The sequence below is a fragment of the Lutzomyia longipalpis genome, chromosome 4 (assembly GCF_024334085.1).
Source record: "Lutzomyia longipalpis isolate SR_M1_2022 chromosome 4, ASM2433408v1".
In the NCBI taxonomy this organism is placed as follows: domain Eukaryota; kingdom Metazoa; phylum Arthropoda; class Insecta; order Diptera; family Psychodidae; genus Lutzomyia; species Lutzomyia longipalpis.
The window spans coordinates 19,440,941-19,466,723 of record NC_074710.1 but is presented as its reverse complement, the minus strand read 5'-3'; the positions used below and the strand labels follow the sequence as shown (position 1 = coordinate 19,466,723).

Here is a 25,783-nt window from a genome sequence, read left to right as displayed (position 1 = left end):
GAAAAAATCTCTTTCCAGACTTTCCAGATTAATCAATCATTGCAGAGTGAGTCAAAATGCATTTTCTGGACCAAACCAGCCAGAGAGAAAGTCATTAATCACTAAATTGGCAATCTATGAGGAACACGAAGAGTTTGGCGGTTGTGCGAAGAAAGTTTAATTGGTATTTGATGGACATTCTCAAGTATAGCGTTGTGATGAGTTAATCTCGCAGAACATTCGCTCCGCGACGAGATTCAGCTGGAATCTACTTTCACATTACATCGGCTATATATAGGTAACTACATGACCCAGAGTCCGAATTTTTTATTTTTAAATTAATTCTTTTGGAACAGGTTGGACCACCAGCTGGGTCCATTGACTGGGATTTTTTTCTTTCACGTTTCATTGAGATGTGAAAGAAATATTGGATCGACTTTTTCACCTGAAGATCACACCGCGGATGTTCAGTTTTCGCGAGCGTGTTCCAAAGAATGCACACAAATGCTGTGCTTTATATTAGTTTATTTTATTGGTTATTTTATGGACGCCATGGCGATTGATGGTGCAACAAATTACCCCAAGAAGCCCAATATTGTTATCTTAATGGCAGACGATTTGGGTTTTGATGATGTGAGTTTTCGCGGTTCATCGCAGATTCTAACGCCCAACATTGACGCCATTGGTTACCAAGGGGTCATCTTGAACAGGCACTACGTCCCGAATCTCTGTACCCCATCGCGAGCAGCCCTCCTGACGGGAAGGTACCCCATTAACATTGGAATGCAGCACAATGTTATTGCTAATTGTGATCCCCACGGATTGCCGCTGAATTTGCGGATTTTACCTCAATACCTCAAAGAAGCCGGCTACAGGACTCACCTGGTGGGAAAGTGGCATTTAGGGTTCTCCAGGAAGGCCTACATTCCAACAAGAAGGGGGTTTGATGAATTCTTTGGCTTCTACACTAGTGGCATGGAGTACTTTGAAAATGTCGATTCAGTACGAAACTATACAGGGTAGGTTGAAATTTCTTGGTTAACTTTCTCGCGTCCTTTTGATTAAACGCACAGAAATACGTTAATTTTTGAAAAAAAAAGAAAATTTTGATATCGTGATGAAAAGTTTAAATGTTTCATAAAGACGCGAAAGGGTTGATTTTTTTTAAATAGTTCTTTTCAATATTGTGGCAAGAAAGTGTTAAAATGATTTAAAAACGTGATAAATTCCAAGATGGCTGATAAAAATTTTAGCCCTTTCACGTCTACGTGAAACATAAAAACATTGAAACATGCGCTGTTTTTATCACGATATGCTCTTAAAGGACATTTCTCTGCTAAAACGCTTTCTTTCGCCCTTAAACCGATTTAATTCATAAAATTTTGCGGAAATAAAATATTTCATGTTTGGGTCTACGTATAAACTGATATAGTGCGTATTAAATGAATTATAAGCATTAAAATTGCGGTTAAGTGCGCCGCCATATTGTTTCTTTGCGAAGATAAGATAACTTGTTAAGGGGTCAAAAATTATAAGTTAGTGTAGAGTAAATTATTAATTTATCCTAATATCAATGGTTCTAGCTGTTCTATCTGTTGGAAAAATCCAGATATGACATTAAAAGAGAATTAAAGACACTAAGAAACCCTTTTAGTGAGTCGCCATCTTGTTTTTGTTTGAACAACACAACTTGGAGATCTATAATTCTCAATAAATCCTTCAAAAACTGTCCCTTAACTATCTTAATGTTTTTTCTTCGTGCTTGATTCTCATTTTAAGCCACTTAGAACTGTCTTTATGTCTTCCTTCCAGGCATGCTTTAAGGAGAAATGAGACTGTATCAAATGAAGGACGAGGTGTTTACTTGACGCACGTCCTTTCAGACGAAGCTGTAAGGATTGTTAGAAACCACAATGTTGGCATTCCTTTATTCCTCTTGGTTACCTACAATGCACCACATACATCCGTTAAACCCGATCCAGAATCTCTTGAGGCTCCAAAGGAAGAGATGGATAAATTGATGTACATAGCAGATCCCGAAGTTAGAGCTCATGCTGCAATGGTAACAACTTTAGATAAGGGAATAGGGAAGATTATTGCGGAATTAGGCCAGAAGAAGATGCTAAATGACTCCATTGTTATTTTCTATTCGGACAATGGAGCTCCAACTAAAGGGCTGTTCTCAACGAGAGGAACTAACTTCCCACTAAAAGGTGTAAGTCTATGTTTCTTCTAAGTTTCAAGACGTTATTTATTTGAATTTGAATTTATTTCCTTAGCAAAAGGACACAATGTGGGAGGGAGGAAGTCGCGTTGTAGCAACTCTCTGGAGTTCAGCATTGGAAGTTAGGCACATTGTGTCGAATCATTTAATCTACAACGCAGACTGGTTGCCAACCTTCCTAGCACTGGCCGGTGTTAAGGCACCTCCAGATCTCGATGGGTTCAACATCTGGCCAACATTGACGCTAAATCTTCCCAGTCCAAGGACAGAAATCATTCACAGCATTAATACTGCGCATGGGGTCAGTTCGCTCTACTACAGGGGGTGGAAGTACGTCAATGGCTCAACGCATAGAGGCTTGTATGACACCTGGCTGGGATCAGCTGCAAAACAAACTAACCCTCTTGCGTCAAAGTATGTGGATATTGTTAGAGGAAGTCCAGCATGGAAAGCTTTTGCTCCATTTGCACTGAAACACTTGAAGAAAAAGAAGATAAAGAAGATCAGGAAGAAAGCAAGGATTGAGTGCCAAGAGAAGCTTCCCTATGCAACGGAATGTACACCACTAAAGGAGCCATGTTTATTTCGCATTGATGAGGATGAGTGTGAAATAAATAACCTGGCAAGAGCCTATCCACACAAGGCGCACCTCCTGGCGAACATTGTTGAAGGATACAGAGCTAAAATGGTGGATCCTGTCAATGAGCCTGCAGACTATGAAGGTTGTGATCCAGCAAAACACAATGGCGTCTTCACCTGGTGGCTTGATGTGGATAAATCATCGAACAAATGAAAATTTCAGTGATTGTTTACTTTACAAAAAGATTTTTTTTTAATATAAAGTGTTTTAAAAGTAAAAAATTCATTTTTAATAAATTTGAAAAATACATAATGTTCTTTTATAAAAATTGATAGGGGAGAGCAGGATAAAGAAAGCCACTAAGGGAATTAGAAAAACTTCAAAATGATCTGAAAAACAGTTGTAGGGCAAAATATGTCCTTAAAAAATAAATCTTTAGCTTTATCTACTTGGGAAATATATTATTTTGAGCTTGTTCCTAACCCCTAAATTACTTTTGTTGTCCCGCTCTCCCCTATAAATTTCAAAGTCTCCGCACAACAATTTAAAGTCAACTGACTTTAGATTTGCATTGAGAATTTGAAAAAGCCCTATTATAAAAACCGTTAAACAGCTTAAAAATCTAATTTCTGATTTAAGAAACCTTAAGTTTTGCCTAAAAACCTAGCTTTGCAAAAAAAACTTAAGCCTAGGTTAACAGTAAAGCTTTTTATAAGAAAACTTAGGTCTCGATAAAAATACAAGACCTTGAAAAAGAAAGGCCTAGCTTAAAAAAAGTGAGCCTAGCCTGAAAAAACTTAGGCTTAGCCTCAAAAAATTAGGTCTAGCTTAACTCTTTCGCGTTCTATGGATCATACCTGACCCAATCGGGAAATATTTTATTTTCTCAAATTTTTATTAGTTTAACAGGGTGAGTAACAATTTCGTTATCAATAAAAAACATAGCACATGTTTCTATGTTTCCAGTGGACGCGAAAGGGTTAAAAGCCAAACTTAAAAATAGAGCTTAGCTTAAAAAAAACTTTAGTTGGATTTCGTATTGAATTGCACATTTTTTCATAAACGAATTTATTACAATTTCGTCTAAATCAGGAATAAGGTTTTCAATTTAATAAATTATTTGAGAGTCTGCGTAGATTTCGTTATATGTATTCTTTTTCACCCCCTCTTGCGCACTCTTTTGTGTGAACTGATATCCCTTTCAAGGCGTTTTTTTAAGGATATTTAGGGGTAGTGGGTGAAACATCTGGAAATGTGCAAAATTGAATCTCAAAATGATGAAATTGAGGCTGCGTGGTGCTCTTAAAGCGAATCATCTCATCATTTCTTCACCGGGGCTCAATTTACTTTCCATCCAGCAGAACTGAGAGCAGCGAAAGGTTGCCTAAGAAGTACCTTTCTTGGTGTCAATTTAATTCATTCAATACTCTTTGATTTGCCAGACGCGGAATTCGTTTGAGGGTCGGTTGGTGAAAAAAGCAAATCCTTACGCAAAAGGAAATCTCATCAAGAGGTGTGTGTTTTGGCGCCAAAGAGAAAAAAAAGGTGATAAATATGCGGAGGTGAAAGAGATAAGATTAAAATGAGGAAATTACATTTTCCAATTGACTCTCAAGGAGTTCTTTCAATGCATTTTCTTTGCTCTTTTTTTTTCTTTCAAGAAGGATCCCTTTGATTCTTCCGTCGCTCTATCAGGAGAGATCTGGAGAATTGGATTAAGTTATTATGCGACGAATAGGGGACATCATTAATCCACATTCATAGCACTCGGGAGAATCTCATAAATTTTGATTCGTCAGAAAAGGAAAGTTTTCTCTCTCCTCTTTGCCATTTATCCTCGTTGGGATGCTCCTCTTGCAGACTTTTAGCCACACACACTTGTCACCCTGGTGGCGATTGATGTTACACCAAAAGTCCATCTTTCCATCAACACCCACAAAAAGTCAAAATGGAGCACATTCCTTTGGAAATTCTTCCCTCAGCAGATGGAAAGTGTTTGAGAAGAATTTCTGGGTGAGAAAATTGGATTTGTGCCCAAAAGTTCAAGTATAGATTGATGCTGTTGTGGCGATAGAAAAGAAAGCTTTCACCCACCAATTAGGGCTCAATATACGATTAAAACCTTCAGAAGGACATTGATTTGATTTATTAAGCTGAGGGTGGATTTTTCCGTGGGATGAAGAGCTTTATTTTTTAACGGAAATTTGATGTTCTTTTTAGGCGAAATTTAAGAAAAATATTGAGTTTCTTTTCTAAAGAAGAGATTAGATAAAGAAATTAATTTTTTTTAATTAAAAAAAGAAGGAAAATGAAAAAAGGAATAAATATTTATCATGCTGATATGTGGTATAATACTCCGATTTTTTTACGCCGCGTGTAATAAATTAAATAAAAAGGAATTATAATGAAAAAAGGAATAAATATTTAACACGCTGAGGAGCGGTCTAATAATCAAATATTTTTACAATACGTGTAATAAATTAATAATACTAACCCGATTGGTCCTTTAGTTGATTTTTAAAAAAGAAAAAAAAAAGAATATAAAAAAAAAAACGTGAAACATAACAAAAAACAAAGGAATAAAAAAGGAAACGCGTTAAATATACGTTAAAAATGAAATTTTACATTTTAAAAAACAGCATAATGTCGTCAAACATTCAAAAAAAAAAACTTTTAACGTTTGAAAAGAAACGTCACATGTTTTTTAAAAAAAGTGTCAAACAGAAAAAATGTTAAATGTCAAAAATTTTAGAAATATTTTTAAATAGTTAACATTAAACTTCGTACTTGCCTAAATTCTTCATAAATTCTTGACATAACCAGAAGAATAAAAAACAATAATTTTACACAAAAAAAGAACATTTTATTTTATTTTCCAAATGAATGTGGATCAGGGAATAATTTAACTTTCTCTTTTACATCATTCTGCCTGCCATACTTGAAGGTTGCCCCATTACTTACAGGAACTCCAATGGCTATTTGTGAAAAATTTCCCATTCCAGGTATTATGATGGGTACATAAGTAAAATTAGGCGCAAAGGCATTAATGGGAGGAGGAGGAGTTGTAGTAATAACAAATGATTGATTCAGGAGAGGTTCAAATGGGAAGAAAATATTTGTTGGTGGAGTTGGAAAAGGAGGAGGGGGTGGAGTCGTTGTAATTGGTGGAACAGGAGTTAAGATAGTTGGTCCTTGAGGATTTCCTGGCAGCGGTACGAAGGGATATTGAAATGATGGTGGGAAATTGAATGAAAATGACACATTATTGACAGTTGGATAAGGATAAGGGGCAGGATAAACTGCCACTGGATAATGATGTGGATGAGAGGCCAGAGGAGGTTTAGTAGAAGGATGATATGTGGGATGCGTCGGCTTAGGATGCTTTGGAGGTGGATAATGTGGATAATTGCACGGGGTTGGATAATGCGGATGATGTGGATGTGGCGTAGTTGGTGGTTTAGTTGTTGTAGGTGGAGGATGTGGGATAATGCAACATGCACAAGGACAGCATGGCAATGGTCGCACAGGTGGATGACTTGGAGGTAAAGGTGTTGTAGTCGTTGAACGAGTAGTTGGATAAGGTGTAGTTGTAGTTGTAGGATATGGTGTAGGCGTATAATACACCGGGTATGGATAAAAATAAACTGGTTGTTTGTGCCATAAGAAACGAGAATTTTCATCTGTATATTCAGTAGATTTTCCATTTCTATCCACATACTGACGTGTGTAGCGTGGATAACAGTATTGGCATGGATAATGGTTTTCATGATAATGGCAGCCATGATTGTAGTTGGAAGGTTGTTGATGACTATAACAACAAGGTGGATGATAGTGTTGATGTTCATGTCCTGGATAATGATTTTCAGGATGGTGATTGCCCGGATGATGATGATCCGGATTATGGATATCCGGATTATGATTTCCCGGATAAAGATGAAGTGACTGTTTGGGATAACTTGGTTTGCAATTAGGACATCGATAATTCTCATCTTCATTTAATAATTCTGGACTAAGCAGCTCTCGATAAGGGGCAACTGGATAACTTCCTGTGTTTCCTGAACTTTTTTCTAGATAGCTTCCTATATAACGATCTGCGTAACCCTGAATATAATTTCCTGGATAGTCCGCTGGAGCCGCTGGATAACTTCCGGGATAATCATGATTTGGTGGATAACGATCAATTCTTTCTAGATCATTATCCGTCACGAAATAGTTTGTGCGAAAAAGCATTTCTTTGGAGTTCTTCGGCCTTTCATCGAGCCACCACGTGAATACCCCATTGTACTTGTTCGGATCGCAGTTTTCAAGATCATCAGGTAAGTTTATCGGATACAGCGACCTCTTTTTGTACTCTTCCACAAGTAAGGCCATCAGTTGAGTTTGCTGCGGATAATTCTGTGCTAAATTATTCAATTCACATGGATCATCTTTAATACGAAACAAACATGGTCCTTTAAGAGGATCACAAGCCGTAGCATAGGGCATCTTTGGTTGGCAGATAACTTTTGTAAATTTCCTTATTTTCTTTATAGTCTTCCCGCTCAGTGAACGTTGGGCAAATGGCGCCAAAGCATTCCAAGCTAAGCTATTCCTAATATTATCAACGTAGTTTTTCTCATTAGGGTTAGGGTATTGCGATCTGACTCCCAACCAGGAGTCATACAGGCCACCACTGTTTGTTCCATTGACATATTTCCATCCTCTACGGTAGTACGAAACGAGCCCATCAATTGGATCAATATCGTGAATTATTTCACTTCTTGGACTACGAAGATTCTTCATGAGTGTCGGCCAAATATCGTAACCATCTAACTTCTCAAGTGGTCTTGTTCCGGTCATGGCAACAAAAGTTGGTAGCCAGTCTGTAACGTGGGTTATTCGATTAAGTATTCCATGGCGGACTTCCATTTGAGGACTCCAGAAAACTGCAGGAACTCTCGTTGCTCCCTCCCAGATTGTTTGTCTTTGCTGTAAGAAAAAGAATTAATGAAGACTTAAGGCTTCAACAGATGAATGAGTTTGTCAAGCAGTACGAAGTTTTCCTGTCCTATAATTCAATCCGAAGTTAAAAAAATAATTTTAAGATAAACTTCGGATCTTGACTATATGGACCCAGAAGGAATTCATCAGTTGTACAACAACAACAGAAAAGATGAAGAACTTCGGATCGTTTCAGATAGTTTTGAATCAGACGATCTGGCAGAAAAACCACGCTACGCTGCACAACACAAGAACCTTCTCGTCCATCTGTCTAAGCCTTTAGGAACAAATCAAGGACAAAGGGATCTGAACAGTTTAGGGTCAGAACATACCCCTCTAAGTGGATAGTTTGATGTTCTCGTTGAAAAAGGTCCTGATGATCCACCCCCGTTGTCAGATTGGAAAAGAATTACAGAATTACTTAGCATCTTCTTCCTCCCTAGCTCTTGAATAATTTCCCCAATTCCTCTATCTAGGATTGATACAACTGCAGCGTAGGTTCTTGTTTCTGCATCCGGTATATAGCTGAATTTGTCAATTTCCTCCTGAGGTGCAACGGATTTGATGTCTTCGCTTTCTGCATGTGGTGCACTGTAGGATGTTTGAAGGAACAGTGGTATACTCGGGTTGTGTTCTCTAATAATCCTCAAGGATTCATTGGTAAATAAGTAGGTTGAGTACTGTCCTAGGCCTTCGTAGGTTACATCTTCATTCCTCCGAAAGTCGTAACTGTTACAGGATTCAAAAAATCAGGAGTGAGATCAAGGTGAAAGTTGGTAGGACTTACAGATCAGGATTTAGTCAAGCCTGATTTGAAAAAAATCAGGAAGGAGTTTTGACAAGTCCTTTGCTCTGACTTACCCTTTAACATCCCCATTGCTGGTGTGATTATAGTAATCAAGGCCTGATGTGTAGAAGCCAAAGAAGGAGTCAAATCCTCGTTCAGTTGGAATGAAGGCCTTCCTGGCAAAACCCAAATGCCACTTCCCAACTAAGTGCGTTTGATACCCGGCCTGTTTGAGGTACTCAGGCAAGAGTTTAAGGCCCAATGGAAGGCCATAGGGTTGACAATTTCCAATCTCATTGTGCTGCAACCCCGTTGTAATAGGATACTTCCCCGTAAGGAGAGCAGCCCGTGATGGAGTGCAGGATTTTGCGGAGTAGTGTCGATTGAGGATGACTCCTTGATAGCCAAGAGCATCAATGTTGGGCGTAAAAAGAGCCGAAGCTCCGCGGAAGCTCACATCATTGAAGCCCATATCGTCGGACATGAGAATGATGATATGCGGTCGTTTGGGGTAGGTGATCTCATCAACTTCCGGGGTTGGTGCAACACTTGGATTGGGTGTTGTTGTTGTTGAAACATTTACACGATTTAAACGAGGATTATTCCCAGCAATGAATGCCTCAATAGAGCTGCACAGAAGCATCACTAAAATCACTTTGAGGCACATTATACCACTAAGAAACACTCCGAGATGCACCTTCACTGAAATTCACCCAAAGACTGACCCATCAAGCTCATCGCGCTGCATGATTTAAAGCATTAGGTCAGAGAACTGGTGGGCAAAATGAATTTTTATGGCCTTTCTGGGCCAATATTAGTGAAATTTGAATGTCTCAAAATGCGTCTTCACGGCGAGATCTTAGCTAATCTTCTCGTAGCATCTGTACAAACACCTTGAACCTGATCTTCGAAGAACCAACAAAGATTTGATTTGAAAATCATCAATAAAATCTCAACGTTTTTTCTTTCTTTACTCAAATTGGCAAAAATTCGTTAAAACATAAACTTTTTTCAAGCGGGATGTAGGGCAAGAGTGAGAATTTTGAACTTTTTTTTTGACAATAAAAGATCATTTGCTCATTTGATCGTTATCAAGATCAAGAAGAGTTTTTTCTCAATAAAAACGCATTAAAAGCAAATAACAAAGTCACGTGAATTTTTTTTGCAGTCTCTCAGTTTATTAGAGATCATGATCTATGCGATCTATGTAACGATCTTTGAACATTTAAAAAACAGAAAACAAAATAATTTCCAAAGTTTTTTTTTTGGTTTATTTCTTCAATCGTAAAAGGATCTGCGCGAGAGTTTTTGTAAGTTCAATTTGAACCTCCAACTGTCGCTCGTAGTTCCTGGAATGCCTTCGTGACTCCTCAACCATTGCCTCCATTGCTTTGGTTTGCTTCTCCATTAGCTTGAGATGGGCCTGTTGGTATTCCCTCTCAGCCTTTGCTTGCTCCTGCATTCGCTTCAGGAGTTCATCAGACCTTTCATTGACAAAAGTCGATTTGTTCCAAAACATCTGAGCTTCCTGAATGTTTTTTGTGTTGCATTTCGGTCGTTTGGAGGCGATCTTCTCAATTTCTTCCTCCAAATCAACGTCAAAGTCATCCTGAGGTACTTCGTGGGACACTCCTGCGGGGAATTCAGCTGCAGCATCGTCCTCAAAGTCTTCTCCTCCATTGCAGGGGATCTCACTGACTCCTTCGAGTCCTTCAAGAGAAGCAAAAGGATCTCCATTCTCTTCCTCCGATTCATCTTCATCGTCATCTTCATCATTGGAATTTACTTCTTCGTCGGGATCTTCAGGATTATCCGGATCACTCTTTACATTCACTTCATCAATCCCCAAGCTTTCAATTTTTTCTTCTTTGAGAGGACTTATTCCAGATTTAATTGCTTTCCTATTTTCGAGGTAAATTTTCTGGATAAACAATTCAGAAGGACTCATGTAGACAGCCTTTATATTTCTCTTTGCCAGATCTGTTTTCTTCAAGATGGCTTTCCGTAAATCATGCCAACTCTGTGGAAAAATAATTTTTTTTTTAATTAATAAAGGAGTTTATTCATTTTGCGTTCTCGTAAACTAAGAACTAACTAAATAAGAAATAAAATCTCTTAAAACTGTGAGAATAAATGAGAAAAATTTGCTGAAGAGATGCATAAAACCACGCTCTCATACTTAATATTTCCCTAAAATGCAAGATCTATTGCGCAAAGGAGTTTATTCACTTTTGTAAGGAAAGTTCGGCAGTCGAGAACATATTCTTGAAATGGACTTCTCAATGTAAGAATGACGTCATTTTTGAGCTTTTTTTTAGTCCAGACCAAAATGACGTCATTGTTTCCATTTATAAGCAAATCTTTGTGGTCTTTTATTAGTTAATTTTAGGTACAAATACAAACCAGACAACACAAATTTTGATAGATTATAGAGCTTTGTTGAGATCTTTTATTTGAATCCAATTTGATCAAAATCGGTTAAGCTGTTTTAATTAAATATTTCCGCAACATTTTTTTCATCAAAAATTAATATCTTGATACTTTCTATTCTTAAATATTTTAACTCAAACAAAATTTATTGAATTCGGATAAATTTAATTTCTAAAGTAGTTTATATTAATTTTTATAACGAAGGAAATTCTAATAATTTTTTTTTGAAAGATGTTCAGATTTTTGTAATAAAATAAATTAAAGGAATTATCAACTTTCCAGCCATAATTCAGAATGGAGGATTGATTAAACAGTTTAATTAACATGGCGGTCTGAATTCTTTATTTAAATTTTGAATTCTAAAGGTTCTAACGGTTCTAACTAATCTATTTTGATTAAATCGATATAAAAATTCAATCTAATTTATGGAAAGCTCAGAAAAACAGTTAAAATTGAAAAACTATCGCCATTTGAAACGTTTTTCGTGTAAAAAATGACCTCCTGAAGATTAAAATGAAATAAAAAAAAATTCGAAACGTCGCTGACAAAGACGTCGTGGTTTTTCATTAATTTATTCTACTTTTCCGAATTTTCCCAAAAATTCTCAAAAGAAAGTCTGCCATTTCACACTCACTCACCCTTCGCCACTGTTGCCAATTCTTCTTACTCCCCGGAATGCCATTCAGCTGCTTGGCCAGCTTCACCCAAAAAACTCTTGCCTCGGATTTTTGGAAGTTATTCGTGAATCTTGCATCAATTAGCTCCGGACACTTCTTCAAGTACTCCCCAATGGCCATTTTCTGTGCATCAGACATCCTCGCACTATACTTTAATTTCAATTTTGAATGCATTTTCGACATTATTGAACTCTTTACGATATTCTCACCAAGCAAACACACTTCTCACTGTTTTCAGCAGCACCGGCACCACAAAATAAGATAACGAATTTGTCCGAAGTAGGAATATTTCGCTCTGAGAGAGTAAAAGAGCTTTAAAACTATGGAGGGAAAAGGAGTTTATTCGTCGTTTATGCACTAAAAGAGACAGAAATTAGATTTGTGACGTCACTTTTTGCATTTTTGGAACAATTTTTAAAGGATTTTTTTTGGTATGATATTTGTGGAAAATTGTTGGTTTTTTGGGAATATAATTATTCCAATTATTCGGTTTTGATCTTTTTGCAAGACTACACGGTTCCTGATTTTTCCTCTATTGCGGAGTTTCTCATGCAAAACAGGTTAACTCCTTTTTGAGAATTTTTATTGGAAAATTTTAAAGAAAAAGTGAGAATTTCGTAAATGCAGCCTCCATGATTTTTTACTTCCTTTTGAAATATTCCACAGAATTTCCCATGAGAATATCACCACGAAGAGAGCACAAAAGAGGGGAAATGTGCTGGAAAAAAGAGAGAGAAGAGAACAAACTAAACGTAAACAGAGAGGAATGATTTCAAAGGAAAACACATTGATAAAAAAATATTTCTTTAATTTTTCTTTCAAATTAATTCAGAGAAAATTTTATCGATACATTTTCCTAAAATTCCAAGTCTTTAAAGACTTTTAGGGCAGCTGGCTTAATCCTCTATCGTCGTCTTTCTGATCCTCATTATCCCATCATTTTTTTCAGGTAGAAAAATGATCAAATTTAACATAAATTCTTAAGAAAGTTCTTCCTTAATTATTTTCTATTCTGCAGGGAATTTGCAATGGATTTTATGGCTTCCGTTTGCTCTCGCATCAGTCTTAGCTGCTCCTGACGAAATTTCTCTTCTGCCTCTGCTTGTTCCTTGAAAGTCTTCATCAGCTCCTGAGCTATCCTCACAAGGGGACTTGGTTCATCAGCAACACTCTCTTTCCTTTCATCTACATCCTGCTCCATTGATCCTAATCTCTCTCTGAAGGCGTCATCTTCGTCAAATATCACCCGATGTGGACTCATTTGAACTGCTTCATCTAAATCACTAAAGGCATCATCAGCTGTTGCAATGGGATCATCTTCAGGATCTGATGCAACATACGTGTCCTCAAAGGACGTATTTGGTTCTTCCTTTAGCACCAAAGATTCTTTTTCTGATTTTTGGCACTGAGATTCCTTCTTCTTGACCACAATGTCATCTAACTTCTTTCGGGTGCGTTTCCTGTACTTTGTAGGTGGAGGTGCTCCTGGTTTGAGACGCTTCAACCCAAGCATTTCCAACAGAGCCTTCTGATCGTTCCCAAGAAGCCGCCTCAGAGCTGAAATTCCATCATTTTCTAGCTCTTCAACTTCCCCTCCTTGCTTCCTGAGATCCTGCAGGTACTTAAGCTTCAAGCTACTCCGCATATCCTGCCAAACCTTTAAATTCCAACATTTAGAAATTAATAAAAATCTCCTAAAAAGAGATTTTTTTGAAAAGTTTACCTTCCGCCACTGCGCCCAAGTCTTTCGGGCCCCTTCAACCTCATTGAGTCTCTTACCCAGTTGCTCCCATTTCTTACTTCTCTCTTCCTGCGTGATGGTCTTACCGAGTTTTGCATCCCGAAACTGTGGGTTACTCCGCATAAATTCAAAAATAATTTTCTTCTGCATTAAGCTGGGTTTAGCAGACTTCCTGCGTACCAAGTCCATTTTGACACTGACTTGACTTGATAGCTATGAGGAGAACATCAACACAGCCCCTCTAGAGCAGAGAGAGAGAGCACAGCGTGTGTTGCTGATGCGAATTTTGTGACTCTTCTTGACGATTTTGTACGAAGAACGAAAACTTTGGTTCGGTTTGGTGTGAAAGAGGGGAATTCTTTCCATTCGAGGAATATACAATGTACGTTAAGTACAGAGCCTTGCATACGAAATGGAACACTCTGTTAATTAAATTATTTGATTAATAATTAGAATTCAATTTAATAAAAATTTTTGAGAATATTAATCTCTTTTAATTTTATTAATCTTTTAAAACAATTTCTGAACAAACTTACTTATTTAAATATTTAGAATTTTTTTTATTATGCATTATCAATATATTGGCAAAGAATTTAACCCTTTCGCGTTCTTAGGGTCATTCATTGACCGTAAAGTGAATGTCTCTATTTACCTATTTACCTTGAATTTAATTCAAGTAAATATTACTCCTAAAGAAAACATTTTAAGTAAAAGAAATGTCCTCATAAATTATCCGAAGGAAGAATAATCGGGACAAAAAGATCGCGTGTGTTTCTAAGTTTCATACGGACGCGAAAGGATTAAATGAAATTCTTAAATATAATTTTAGTTAAGCTTTGGTAGGTATTGTTTTTGGTTTTTTAACCCTTTGAAAGCTACTGAAGATTTTTTTTTGTTTTGAAACTAAAAGAAAAAATTATCTCAAATATTTTTTAAATAGTTCTAAATACAATAATTAGACGTATAGAAAATGCAAAAATGGAATAAAAAGCAGCACATTAACTGCTAGAAAAATAATAAAATATGCTTAAAATGTGAAATATACATGCTTTAAAAAAGCCTGCGAGGTCTGCGAGAAAAAGAGCTAGAATATGGTTTATGAATTGTACATTTTCCGTCCTTTTTATTGATTTTAGTGTGAAAATATTTTCATTTTGAACACTTTTCTAGCAGTTTGAATACTTTTATTGAAAATTTCATAAATTTTTTAGAAGGTATTGTCACGGCGTGTACTGAAATCGCCCCCTTTTATGTAAATAAAACCGTCTAAAAACATTATTTTATTATTCAAAACACGGTGGCATAAATTTTCTTATTAAATTAAACATAAATGCCGACAAAGTAGAGAAAATCGGTCGAGAAATGAAGAGAAGTCTTTATATGGGACGCCCTTGAATAACGATCAATCGAGGACGTCCTAACAAAATTTGACGCGCCACTCACACCCACGCGAGAGGTCCTTTGTCTTCTCATTTGCCGTGTGAACGTCGAAGAGAGAAGACCTATTGTACGAGATGGAAAGGAAACAGCGACACGAACGCCCCCACGGGGCATATAAGGAGAATCGCCCTGAGAATTTTCGTCATTCGATCGCGGGTTCCAACAGGAACAACATCCGTCATTCAATCGCGGGTTCCAGCGGGAACAACAGTGCACCAGCATCAGCTGAGGAAATTGAGGTTGAAAGAGTTTTTCGCGAGCAACGAGAAGAAGCGTATCGTTTGCGCTACTACGAGGATTATTTACGTGAACGTGAAATTCGTGAGTTTAGAAAGTGGCAATACGCCCATGGACAGTGGAGTGAACGATCTGATCCAAGAACTGCAGATTTGTATTCAGGAGGCCGAGGCCCAGAAAATTACTTGCCAGAACATTGGCACGGACGTGAAGAATCAAGATCTCCAAGAGAGAAACGTGAACAAAGTTATCACCCCTATCGTGAAGCCCAAAGGGCACATTACGCCAGAAGTGCAAAAATCCGTGTGGGAGAGGTTAATCCCTCCAATCGAGACAGTGAAGATTACAATCGAATTGGATTGCAGACAAGTGAAAACAGAGAGAAAAGTGCGATTGCAGAAAGTGCCAAAATTAAGGAAAATTCACCCTCAGTGACAGCTGAATTGACGCTGCATCATCAAACACTCGATTACGAGTTACCATCCGCGAGAAATCAAACCGCGCGCGCAAAATCTTCGCGAACGACTTCCACAACAACCACGTCCGTACCGCGAAGTGAAATTCCGTGTTTTTCTCCACAAAAGGAGAACATACCGCCAAACACAAGTGCCTCAAAAGTACTTCCGGAACGCGCAGCATCCACTCAAGAGCGTGAGCTGCCCAGTGACAAATTGAGGAGAATTGCAGGCTCAAATAGCCCCAAGAAGTTGCCCAGATTCCCACCGGGATCTGCCCCAGGGGATCCCACAGTGCGAAAGATTACACATCCCAACATACGCGATACGTGCCGAAAGCCATCACCGGAGGAAGTGCCAAGAGACGTGCAACAGCTCACATTAGATTCTGCAGAAGAGTGTACTCCTGTAAGTGGCCCCAAAATCCGCCTGGCCCACAAACCTCTTGAAATCTTGGCAGAGGAATTGACGGATTCCGACAGTGAAAGCGAAGCATCATACGAGGACATTGAAGTGGTGGATCAGGAAACGCAGTGCTTCCTTCCATGGGGATACACACTCGAACAAATTGATTACTTCTTGGCTGAACTACCGCGTGACCACGCATTGATTTACAAGTTCCAATTGGAAGTGCTATTTTTCGCCATTGCCAGTAGGGCACACCCTTATCACCCGCCGAATCCCTACGCCGCGGTGAAGTTACCAAGATCACGTGCACCACCAAAGGCCTCTGACAAAGCAACTCCCAAGGCACCGCCAAAGCCTTCTCCAGAAGCACCCGCAAAAGCAGCATCAGAGGCAACAGCAGAAGAGACAAAACCCACAGCGCCCCCGAAGACGTCGAATAAAGAACCCCCGAAGACGTCGAATAAAGAGCCCCCGAAGACAGCTACTAAACCGACCGCTACAAAGTCGACCGCAGCCAAAGCATCCGCGAAGGATTAGCGAAAAAGCCACCGTTATTTTTATGCATTTTCATTATTAAATTACATTAAAGTACAAAGTTAAAGATTAGAATGAATTAAAAGATTAATAAAAGAACTGAAATTCGATAACAAAGAAGAAACTTTATAAAAATCAGTGAAGTACAATAAAAGTTCATTATTTAAAGTATTTGCATCTTTTCTTGGGAAGGGTAAAAAGTCTGCTTTGTGAGAGAAATGTCAGAGGAATCGTTCATCACCGTAGCTGGCGCACCAGAGCCTTCCACGGCTAAAAACACCGCCGTAACAGTATTCTACCTATTTTGTTTTTTATTATTGAATTTATTATATAATTTCTCCTTTCCAAACCCATTTTGTTTTTTTTTCTAGCAGTTGTAGCGGGCTTTCGGAATTTTTATTGTAAATTATTATTTGTTGTGTATGTGTATTATTATCTTCTGATAACAATATGAATATTTCTCATTCTTCTAATTCTCTTTTTAAAAAAATGCGAGCAGTTTCTATTAAAGAAATTCTAGCAGATGTTATTGAATAAATTTAATATATTTTGTATTTTTAACACACTGGAGGTTGGAAAATTCTAGCAGTTTTTTTTAAATAGGTTTCTACATCAAAGAACTGATGGACGCCTAAAACAGTTCAGAATGCACCCAAAAGGGTTAATAAAAAAAAACAATTAAAATAATGAATTAACATGAAAACTGATCTAAGACCTTTAATAAATTAATAAAATTATTTTCTTTTCATTTTTATTAAATAAAAAAAAATACAATACTTCGATAAAATTAGCATAAAATACTTTTTAATTTAGTTTCGAACAGAACCACGAATTTAGCATAAATCATCATGAATGATATTTTTTCTTCTCAGCTAAAATCAAATTTGAGATCAATTATTACTCAATTTATTAACTATTTATAGTCAATTTATACTCAATATTTTCTCAAACATCTGCCTTTTAATTCTGATCAATCTCATTGAATTGTTCAAACACTGGACAAATTATTCTTTTATCAATTTTAGCTTTAACATCCCCCTCTAATTAGTAAATTGTCAAGTTTTTGAGCTCAAAGTTTGATGAAATATTGCCCAATTTTGTTATATAATTCAATTCTTATTCCATTTTTTTCTAGAAATTCTAGAACAATTCTTATCAATATTTCTGCCTACAAAAATAGCATAAGGCTTTATCATTGAGAGCTTCTATATGAAGGTGTTTTGTTTGCACCAGCTTTGAAAATCGATTTCGCAAAGGCTTATTTAGGCACTCTTCATTGCGCTGCCTTTTTATCTTATCACCCACCTCGCTTATCACCCGCCAACACGGGTACTTTGTGGAGCAAATTGTGATTCACCTGGCAGTATTGAAATACCTTTAGGTCTGTTTAAAGCATTAAAAAGTGAAGAAAAAATGCTGAAAAAGGTACTTTTTGCACTTTTTCTCGGTGCAAATGTCCTTTGTGTCCTGACAGAGGAGATTTGCTTGAAGAGTAAAAATGAAGGGAATTCAACGGTGTGCCTAAACCCTGCTAGGCCTGTATCTAGCAGTGATTTGGTGAGTTTTAGTTTATTTTAGGAGTTTAAGGATTTACTTCAACGGTTTGATTTTTATGTAGGATCAATTTACAATAATGTGTAAACTGTCTCGAGGACAATTTCCCTTCCAACCAAGAGGAGCACGTGATGGTCCAAGCCCAAGGATGGACAGAACAAAAGATGGAGCACCTCATATAGGATTCGCTGATTCAAAGTTTGAGTATCGCTACAGGTTTGATTTTGATCTGAGCGTAGACTGTGACGACGGGATTAAGCACATAGCTAGTGATATGTTCTGGATGTCCAATCCTGAACCATCTATGCAGTACCAGAAACTCATTGCAAGGGAATTCAATGTGAATGATAAAGAGAGGAATAACACCTGCCTTGGGTTTGTTGTTAACATGGATGAAAAGATGGAGTTCAAGCCTGTTTATCGGGATGATCTGTTCAACATTCCCAAGGAGCCCTATGCGTACGAATACCTCGTTGTACGAGCTCCTCGCTCAATTGAATACAATGTAACAGGCGTTAGTGAGAGCACACAGGAAACGTCTGTAGTTCCTGCAGATATGGGCTACTTCTCCTACTATAATCCCTCAGAATACACGCAGATCATTGAAGTCTTCCTAGATAACAAGTACTACGTCAGATACAGCTTTGATCCGATCTCCTATTCACGAGTTTATAAGTCCACAACATTTTATTCCATTAACGAAGACGACAGAACAATTCCTGGGACTTCAAGCTACGACATAAATCAGGTAAAAATATGCATCTTTTAAGTGAACTTGTAAGCCCCTTTTCTTTCTATCTTGTTAGTCTTCTTATCGGAGCCACATTGAGTCAACAAAGGACGCACAAACTCTCACTCTGATAAGGCCTAATGAAAATGTTATTATTTCCTTACGAAAACAATCAAAGATAAACCATCAAAAGCTAATTTTGCACGAAAGATGGTTTTAGGCTTCAATTTGAAGTACTTGCGGATCATTTTGACGCCTGTTTAGCCATGAGCAAAGATGACGCAATTGTATTTTTTTTTTAAATTTCAGAAAGTACCTTTTAACATCTCCATTCCTGCTTTTACATCACTCACAGCACGTATTGTAGGTAAAAGTGTTGATGTTACATCAACAATCAAAGCAATACAGAAGTCTGTTTACTCAGATGACCTAGCTTCTGAGCCAATTGAAGTTCAAGGAAAGGTACGCTTCTTAGAAGCACGGTTAAGGAGTCTTCTAAACTCTAACTTTTCTTTTGCAGAAATACGAAACATTCCTCACTGACTTCCATTTGGAAGATGCTCAGATGCATCATACATCAGAAGTTCTTGTTGTCAACTACACCACAATCTATGTAGCCTTGCTATGCATAGGCGTAGTCATCGTGGCGTCTATTCTTGTCTTCACAGTTCGCATGGTGATTAGGAGAATCAAAGGAACTGCTCCTGTAGCTAGGAATGAAGTTCCCTACCAAACACTTCAGGCTAACTCCTAAAACATGCCGTTGTAAAGATCCTAAAGATTAGAGTAAAGTCTTTACCAGAAGTTCTGTATTAAATCTTGCAGGTTGATTTTGAGCATTTTCTACTTTTCCAAAGATTTAGTTTTGACAGTTTTGACGACAATTTTAACGTTTTCAGTGTGTTAGAAGAGTTAAGAAGGCTTTATGATTCCTCTATGATGATTGTGTTAAAAATATAGACATTTATGAATTAGTTTTTCCTAGAAATAATGTGTATGTAACAAGCAAAGATAACTTTATCTGGAATAAATGATTGTCTTTGAAAATAATAGAAAAAACAACAGAGCTCTATCAATCAGATCAGCGACAAAGGTGTTTGGAGGTTACGTTGATAAGGCTAGGATATTTCGAAATCTGATGAAATTCTGCTACAAAAGAAACAAAGAAGCAACCTAGTAGTATTGAGACAAGGTTTCTTCAAAGGCAAAAAAATGTTCGGCTTAAATTAAGGACAGATCAGAACAGGAGTCGTTGATCAGAGAAAAGAATGTGTTACAAGTTTACATTTAAGAAGCTTAATTAAGAGCAGATTCGAACAGGAGTGGTAGATCAGAGAAGAGATTATGCTACAACATTTCGTACAATAGATCTAAATTAAGAACAGATCAGATTTTAGAGGCCTAAATTAAGGACAGATCAGAACAGGAGTGGTAGATCAGAGAACAGAACGTAGTTAAAAATTCCATTTATTAGATATAGGTTTACAAGTTAAAATATAGACCTTCTTAGGCATTTGTTGCAGTTGTAGTCTCATCTATCCTCTGATATCCCGTTGTTACCCTGTCCCGGAAGCAACAGCAGAAGCATTTTTTGCATACAAAAAGAATAATTCCTATGATCATGATTCCAGCCAATGTGAACAACATACCAGCTGCAACTCTATCACTCAGATCGACTACTAGTGAATCGGTATATTTGTTGTTTTCAAGAGAAAGTCTCATAATAGTTCGTTCAATTTTCTGTCAAAAATAAAGAACAAGAATTTGAAGAAAAGTTAGCAGTTAACAGGTGTAAAACTAACCGTTCCCGTGACGTTTAGTTCAGTCTCCAAAAGGGCATTTTTAGGATTGCTTTCCATAAGGATTGTTGTGAGTTTTGATGTGAAATTTCTCTCAACAACTCCCCATAGTCCTAAAACATCATTATCCAGGAATCTGTAGCCGTACAGGTACTCAAAACCAACACTCTGCAAAGAAAGGAATTAGTTGTTAACGAGTTCTCCTAACTATCCTAATCTTTTTAGTTCTGTACCTTAACAACGGTGTAGTCAGATAACCATCCAATCTTAAGTTTAAACGTCTCATTTCCGTCGTTAACCTGAAGACTATTTCCTGGGAGGTAGTTCCCATGAAGGTCAATAGAACGCAAACTTGGTACATTGATGTGAACAACAAAATCCTTAGGCTCTACCTCATTATTCACTAAACAAATCTTCCCGAAATTTGTTTGCTCTGTTGAAAGGATATTCTTCTCAGAAGTGTACTCAATGTCATGAAGACTCCGCAGGTGTGGGACAATTCTTAGTAGAACTTCATAGGTTCCGTTGAAGGCTAGCAGGCTTGGATTCTTACTGTAAGGTGTACTTCGGTATGGTTGATAATAATCTGGTCCTTGTTTTGTCATTATTTGATACAGAGGCTCTTCTGTGCCATTCAGAGGGACTACTTTGCGTGCCAGTAAGCCATCAGTAGACGTTAAAGCCCATGAACTATTACCAGATATCCAGAACAATGTATCCTTCCATGCAGTCAGAGAAGCTTCACAGTTTTTCTCCGGAAAAATCTCATAGTTGATCTTTGATCTGTTGTAGACTATGTGATTAATATCAGGGAGAACTCTTTTCATATTTGACTTGTAATAGTCATCATCATAGTATCTGTTGTAGTATCGATCCCAATAGAGATCATGTGGATCTGGAGCAAAGCGTCTATAGATCCCTTCACGTTCAAGGCAGAGATTTATAAGAGTTTGCTGCGCAGAATAAAACAGGATTGAAGGAAGCTTCGTTAACTAGACTAATGAGACATCTGGGGTACTTACAAGTTCTTCTTCGTTAACACTTTTAGCCGGAATGTCGCAGTTTTCCGTAACTGGCTGCCCTGTTTGATCCTTACAGCACACACAGAACTCCAATCTAGCTTCCACGGAAGCTAGGACGAAGGCTGATGCTAATAGAACGCGAAAAATCATGACGGAATGGTGACAAATAAATAACTTTCTTTCTCCTGATCTGAACCTCTAAACTCGTATGCGCAATATCGCGAATTCGCCTTGTCAAGTGATGCCTGATAAGGGCTTATCTCTGTCTTTTTTTTTGCAACAAAATAGCACAGGTATGTGTTTTTACCACACTGTACCTAAAAAAATTGATTAAAGGGAACATTTTCCAAGAAATGTTTTCAATGAAAAGATAAATTTTATACATTCATAGCCGTTGCAACGGTCTTAATTCAGATCTCATTGGATCTGATAAAACAAAACAAAGAACTAAGCCTCCTTATCAGCTACCTGTAGACTATTCCTTCTACGCGCATACAGCTATGTTTTCGTGAAGCTTCAGATTGGCCGCGGTGATATTTTTCTTATCAATTCGGGGAAGTTTCAAGAGGCATTTATCTGCCATTATTGCTTTTAGTCATCAAATGGAGTTTACGCCAAAAGGCGAAGTTAGTTGCGAATTTGTGAAATAAAAAGAAACAACGCAATGTCCTTCAAAGTACTCCTTATTCTCCTTTCTTTTGCAACCCTTGCATCCATTACGCATTGCAATGAAGTCTGCCTGTGCTGTGGTGAAGAAGTTCTCAAGCAAGATCTCAAAAACTGCAATGACGTTGGGACACAAATAAGTGAAGCAGAAGCTAGAAGTCTCCTTGATTTCTGTCTCAATAATAAATATTATCGGAGGAGCCCAGACTACCTTTTTGCAACTATGTTGCAATTTGATCCAGAAACCCTGAGTACGTTGCATGCTCCAACTTATAACTGCTTCGAGGTCTACAACAGTTTAGAAGGGATCATCTACCGTGTACCTGTTAACGGTTCGGAGTTGTTCAAGAGGGTATCTAGTTATGAGTACTACATGGGAATTCAGGAGGAATACATTAATCCCAATTTGGTGGAGAGAGTTGTTCAAGGAGCTATATCCAAGACAACCTTTGAACCGTTCGATCCTAACGTATTTCCACAAACGGAAAACTTCAGCAGGTACTTCTACGTTGTACGTCTGCCTGTTTCATACAAGCTCCTTGATGTTGAGGACATTGGTGAAGCACTAGTTCCCTACTGGGAAAGATATGATTACGAAGATATCCCAGAATCTGCAGGAGAATTTTCAATTTGTAACCACGAAGATGACTTTGTTGATCTGGAGTTAACATTGACTGAACCACACATGATACGCCTAAGCTTTAACAACTATACTTTATTCCGAACTGCTAACGATTACTTGAATAGGCTTCCTGACTCTAACATTCCGTCTATAATTGAATTAACAGACAATGATAAACAATACATAGTTGGATTGACGCAGAGCTATGTAGGCATTGAGTATCTAGTTGAGAATGAGGTAAGAAAGTTAAAGACTTATACAAGAGCAAGTTAACTGAGAACTAATGATATGTCTTCGTTTTAGCACAAAGTTCTAACAAACAGAACTATTCCTCCTCATGAATGTATCTCCGGAGAACTCATGTTCATAAAGAAAAATCGTAAGAGGCAGATAAGGGCAGTAATTGAAGTAAATCTTGGTACCATAGCAGGTTTCAAGGATGTAATACAGTTAACGAAACTTGGAACGGTTCGTTCAACGGTTAAAATTCAAATTCTAAGTCTTTCTTCATTAAAATTTCGTAAATTCCTTTGCAGAATGCCACATATACCATCAAAGATCTCTTCGTGGATAAGATTAAACACCATCGAGGTGTCATAATCATCTCCTACAGTACCGCCTGGTTTATCCTAGGAATGGTTGTTGGAATCATCTTCTTCGGTTTACTTCTTCTGATCGTCATCAAGTCAATAAGTTGTGTGGAGAACTTAAAGATATCACCAGATTGGGAAAGAACAAATGAACGTACTGCTGAAGCACGGGTAAGAGCAGCTGCAATAGCTCAGTTCACGCAGGAGAAAGCTGCAATCCTGGGAGATAGTCTTGTGAGACTAGGAGACTACATTTGTAACGTTGGAACGTGGATTTATCAAGAGATTAAATAAATAAATGTCTAAAGACAAATTATTATTAAACTATGTATTATTTTAAAAAGAACTTAATGTCATTAAAAATGTTTTCTTATTCTTAATTTTATTGTTTTAAAAATATTTTGTTTTGTCAAAAGGAAATCTTAAGTTTGAATAATGGTGTGGACAGGGTGGACAGGGAGGGTGTTTGAGTCTCTGTATTAATAACCTATAATTCATGCAGTTCGGATTTATTTATATAGAAAACGAACCTATAAACGATAGAAAATGAACCTCAAATGTCCTTAAAAAAAATTTAAAAATACTCAAAAATAAATAAAGAAACGTTCAACGTTTAAAAAACGCTAATCATTAGAAAATAAAGATTAAAATGTTAAGAAAAAAACATTAGAAAATAAATCGCTGATTGCATCAGCAAATATCGTATCTGATGTAAAAATGGTAAAAATCCTTATGTTGATGCAAAAAAGCGAAATATCAAACTTATAAAAATAACGTCAAACGTAGGAAAAGAAATGACAAACGTTAGCAATAAAAATTGTTTAATTATCTTCATTTTAATCCTTGGAGGATTTTCCTGGTTCCAATGAACAATTTGATTTTTTTTAATTGTCTCAAAATGACATTTATTTATGATAAATTTTGCACTTAATCTAGGGGAGGATAATTGCTTCAAGTTCTTGGAAATCAAATCTGAAAATAACGTTTCCCTTTTGAGAAAAAATGAAAAAATTAAGGTTAAGGTTTAAGGTTAGAACATGTGATTCTCCAAGAAAAACAAAAGGATTTTATCTTTCTGGCACCGTTAAGAGTATTTAGATAGCCAAACTTCCTAACGATGAAACAAACTTTAAAAAACATGCAATTTAAAAGATTTAAGATAGATTTTTACAAAGAAAATTGCATAATCTGTATAAATTGCAACAAATTGATCAATGTTTTAGTAATGTTTCACGCTGGACACGAAAATTTAATCCTTTCACCGCCATTGTGAATCATAAGAACATTTCTTCTTTCGGTTTTTTCATCACAATAATTGGGCAAAACGCCTTTCTTAACGAATAATAATTTAACGAATTTCTGACTTCAGAAAACAATTGATTAAATTTAAATTGAAATAAATAAATTGTTTCTCATTTAAATCAGCGTATGATCCAAAATGGCGCGAAAGGGTTAATTATAAAAATCGATTAAACTCAATTCGTATTAATTTGGAAACATTTTAATAGCAGTGTACCTGTGAACAGTAGCAAAATTGCAAAAAATGGGATAAAATTCCATTTTGAAGCTAATTGAAGCGAATTTCAATCGCGACACTAAAAAAATATTCTTTTTATTTATTTTTTATTTAAAAAAAAAAGTCCAAAAAATGCCGTGAGCAATGAACTCTGGATGTTCTCTTTTTTTTTTCTTAACATTCCGTATCTTCAAAAACTAATAATCCACACACGAAGCACAAACGGAAGCACATTTTATTTATAAAGCCATGCGGTGAAGAAGAAAATTAAATAATGCATCCGTGAAATGTGCAAAAAGAGGCAGACAAATTCTCTAAAAAATGAAAATTCGCACACAGTCGCGATGATTGATGGTAATTCACGCGGTTGACCTCTTAATGCCCCGAAAATGAATTAAAATGAATCAAAAACTCCTCACAAAATTGCCCAGAAGCATCGCGCGGGGCAATTTTCTGTGAGGGTATAAATTAGCGCTACATTTGTGGGAAAACATTTATTCCATATGACTTTTGTGCGCACCTTTTTCAAGTTCACGAGACCTGGCCTTTGGAATAAATCACGTGTCATGTGAATTGGTTTGCTATTTTTGGAAATTCTCATCTTATTTCTTTGCTTCTTCTCTTCTTTAAGAAGAAGGAAGAAGATGAAAACCACCCGCTGTGTAAATGGTGCAAAAGAATTTTTTAACAAGAAAAAAATGAGGTCGAATTTACTGAAGAAAAGGAGTCCATTCATCGTGGGTCGTTCGTCTTTTTTTGAAGAATTAATTTGGACATGAGAATAAACTTGCAGAGGATCAAAAAAGGATAAG

The 25,783-nt window shown here is 37.0% G+C and overlaps 8 protein-coding genes across 8 annotated transcripts in view; 3 read left to right on the top strand and 5 right to left on the bottom strand.

Moving 5' to 3' along the window:
- LOC129794706 (gamma-aminobutyric acid receptor alpha-like) overlaps positions 1 to 25,783 on the bottom strand; it is a 117,067-nt gene that overhangs the window by 55,956 nt on the left and 35,328 nt on the right. The gene's annotated exons all lie outside the window — the stretch shown is intronic.
- On the top strand, positions 270 to 3,088 carry LOC129794701 (arylsulfatase B-like). The gene is made up of 4 exons (XM_055835548.1): positions 270 to 277; positions 336 to 998; positions 1,792 to 2,194; positions 2,259 to 3,088. The coding sequence occupies exons 2-4, from the start codon at positions 484 to 486 to the stop codon at positions 2,994 to 2,996; spliced, it is 1,656 nt and encodes a 551-aa protein (XP_055691523.1). The 5' UTR covers positions 270 to 277; positions 336 to 483; the 3' UTR covers positions 2,997 to 3,088.
- On the bottom strand, positions 5,625 to 9,277 carry LOC129794677 (uncharacterized). The gene is made up of 3 exons (XM_055835491.1): positions 8,625 to 9,277; positions 8,096 to 8,492; positions 5,625 to 7,751 (listed from the first exon to the last, which is right to left on the bottom strand). Exons 1-3 carry the CDS (start codon positions 9,215 to 9,217, stop codon positions 5,652 to 5,654), a joined length of 3,090 nt encoding a protein of 1,029 aa, XP_055691466.1. The 5' UTR covers positions 9,218 to 9,277; the 3' UTR covers positions 5,625 to 5,651.
- On the bottom strand, positions 9,707 to 11,907 carry LOC129794744 (uncharacterized). The gene is made up of 2 exons (XM_055835598.1): positions 11,619 to 11,907; positions 9,707 to 10,570 (listed from the first exon to the last, which is right to left on the bottom strand). Exons 1-2 carry the CDS (start codon positions 11,838 to 11,840, stop codon positions 9,821 to 9,823), a joined length of 972 nt encoding a protein of 323 aa, XP_055691573.1. The 5' UTR covers positions 11,841 to 11,907; the 3' UTR covers positions 9,707 to 9,820.
- LOC129794752 (uncharacterized) lies at positions 12,449 to 13,698 on the bottom strand. The gene is made up of 2 exons (XM_055835606.1): positions 13,381 to 13,698; positions 12,449 to 13,314 (listed from the first exon to the last, which is right to left on the bottom strand). Exons 1-2 carry the CDS (start codon positions 13,585 to 13,587, stop codon positions 12,658 to 12,660), a joined length of 864 nt encoding a protein of 287 aa, XP_055691581.1. The 5' UTR covers positions 13,588 to 13,698; the 3' UTR covers positions 12,449 to 12,657.
- Positions 17,774 to 19,815, top strand: LOC129794725 (uncharacterized). Its single transcript, XM_055835579.1, has 4 exons — positions 17,774 to 18,029; positions 18,091 to 18,774; positions 19,066 to 19,218; positions 19,277 to 19,815. Exons 1-4 carry the CDS (start codon positions 17,886 to 17,888, stop codon positions 19,508 to 19,510), a joined length of 1,215 nt encoding a protein of 404 aa, XP_055691554.1. The 5' UTR covers positions 17,774 to 17,885; the 3' UTR covers positions 19,511 to 19,815.
- Positions 20,208 to 21,936, bottom strand: LOC129794719 (uncharacterized). The gene is made up of 4 exons (XM_055835572.1): positions 21,578 to 21,936; positions 20,789 to 21,508; positions 20,559 to 20,723; positions 20,208 to 20,496 (listed from the first exon to the last, which is right to left on the bottom strand). Exons 1-4 carry the CDS (start codon positions 21,725 to 21,727, stop codon positions 20,263 to 20,265), a joined length of 1,269 nt encoding a protein of 422 aa, XP_055691547.1. The 5' UTR covers positions 21,728 to 21,936; the 3' UTR covers positions 20,208 to 20,262.
- Positions 21,972 to 23,835, top strand: LOC129794711 (uncharacterized). The gene is made up of 3 exons (XM_055835559.1): positions 21,972 to 23,102; positions 23,169 to 23,333; positions 23,402 to 23,835. Exons 1-3 carry the CDS (start codon positions 22,242 to 22,244, stop codon positions 23,747 to 23,749), a joined length of 1,374 nt encoding a protein of 457 aa, XP_055691534.1. The 5' UTR covers positions 21,972 to 22,241; the 3' UTR covers positions 23,750 to 23,835.

Coding starts and splice junctions, on each gene's coding strand:
- LOC129794701 (XM_055835548.1), top strand. CDS start 484: ATGCTGTGCTTTATATTAGTTTATTTTATTGGTTATTTTATGGACGCC. Junction 999..1,791: donor TCAGTACGAAACTATACAGG/GTAGGTTGAAAT, acceptor TCTTCCTTCCAG/GCATGCTTTAAGGAGAAATG. Junction 2,195..2,258: donor CTAACTTCCCACTAAAAGGT/GTAAGTCTATGT, acceptor TTATTTCCTTAG/CAAAAGGACACAATGTGGGA.
- LOC129794719 (XM_055835572.1), bottom strand. CDS start 21,727: ATGATTTTTCGCGTTCTATTAGCATCAGCCTTCGTCCTAGCTTCCGTG. Junction 20,724..20,788: donor CTGACTACACCGTTGTTAAG/GTACAGAACTAA, acceptor CTTTCTTTGCAG/AGTGTTGGTTTTGAGTACCT. Junction 20,497..20,558: donor AACTAAACGTCACGGGAACG/GTTAGTTTTACA, acceptor TATTTTTGACAG/AAAATTGAACGAACTATTAT.
- LOC129794725 (XM_055835579.1), top strand. CDS start 17,886: ATGCTGAAAAAGGTACTTTTTGCACTTTTTCTCGGTGCAAATGTCCTT. Junction 18,030..18,090: donor CTGTATCTAGCAGTGATTTG/GTGAGTTTTAGT, acceptor ATTTTTATGTAG/GATCAATTTACAATAATGTG. Junction 18,775..19,065: donor CAAGCTACGACATAAATCAG/GTAAAAATATGC, acceptor TTTAAATTTCAG/AAAGTACCTTTTAACATCTC.
- LOC129794744 (XM_055835598.1), bottom strand. CDS start 11,840: ATGTCGAAAATGCATTCAAAATTGAAATTAAAGTATAGTGCGAGGATG. Junction 10,571..11,618: donor ATTGGCAACAGTGGCGAAGG/GTGAGTGAGTGT, acceptor ATTTTTCCACAG/AGTTGGCATGATTTACGGAA.
- LOC129794711 (XM_055835559.1), top strand. CDS start 22,242: ATGTCCTTCAAAGTACTCCTTATTCTCCTTTCTTTTGCAACCCTTGCA. Junction 23,103..23,168: donor AGTATCTAGTTGAGAATGAG/GTAAGAAAGTTA, acceptor TCTTCGTTTTAG/CACAAAGTTCTAACAAACAG. Junction 23,334..23,401: donor AGTTAACGAAACTTGGAACG/GTTCGTTCAACG, acceptor ATTCCTTTGCAG/AATGCCACATATACCATCAA.
- LOC129794752 (XM_055835606.1), bottom strand. CDS start 13,587: ATGGACTTGGTACGCAGGAAGTCTGCTAAACCCAGCTTAATGCAGAAG. Junction 13,315..13,380: donor CTTGGGCGCAGTGGCGGAAG/GTAAACTTTTCA, acceptor TGGAATTTAAAG/GTTTGGCAGGATATGCGGAG.
- LOC129794677 (XM_055835491.1), bottom strand. CDS start 9,217: ATGTGCCTCAAAGTGATTTTAGTGATGCTTCTGTGCAGCTCTATTGAG. Junction 8,493..8,624: donor AGCAATGGGGATGTTAAAGG/GTAAGTCAGAGC, acceptor ATCCTGTAACAG/TTACGACTTTCGGAGGAATG. Junction 7,752..8,095: donor CAAACTATCCACTTAGAGGG/GTATGTTCTGAC, acceptor TTTTTCTTACAG/CAAAGACAAACAATCTGGGA.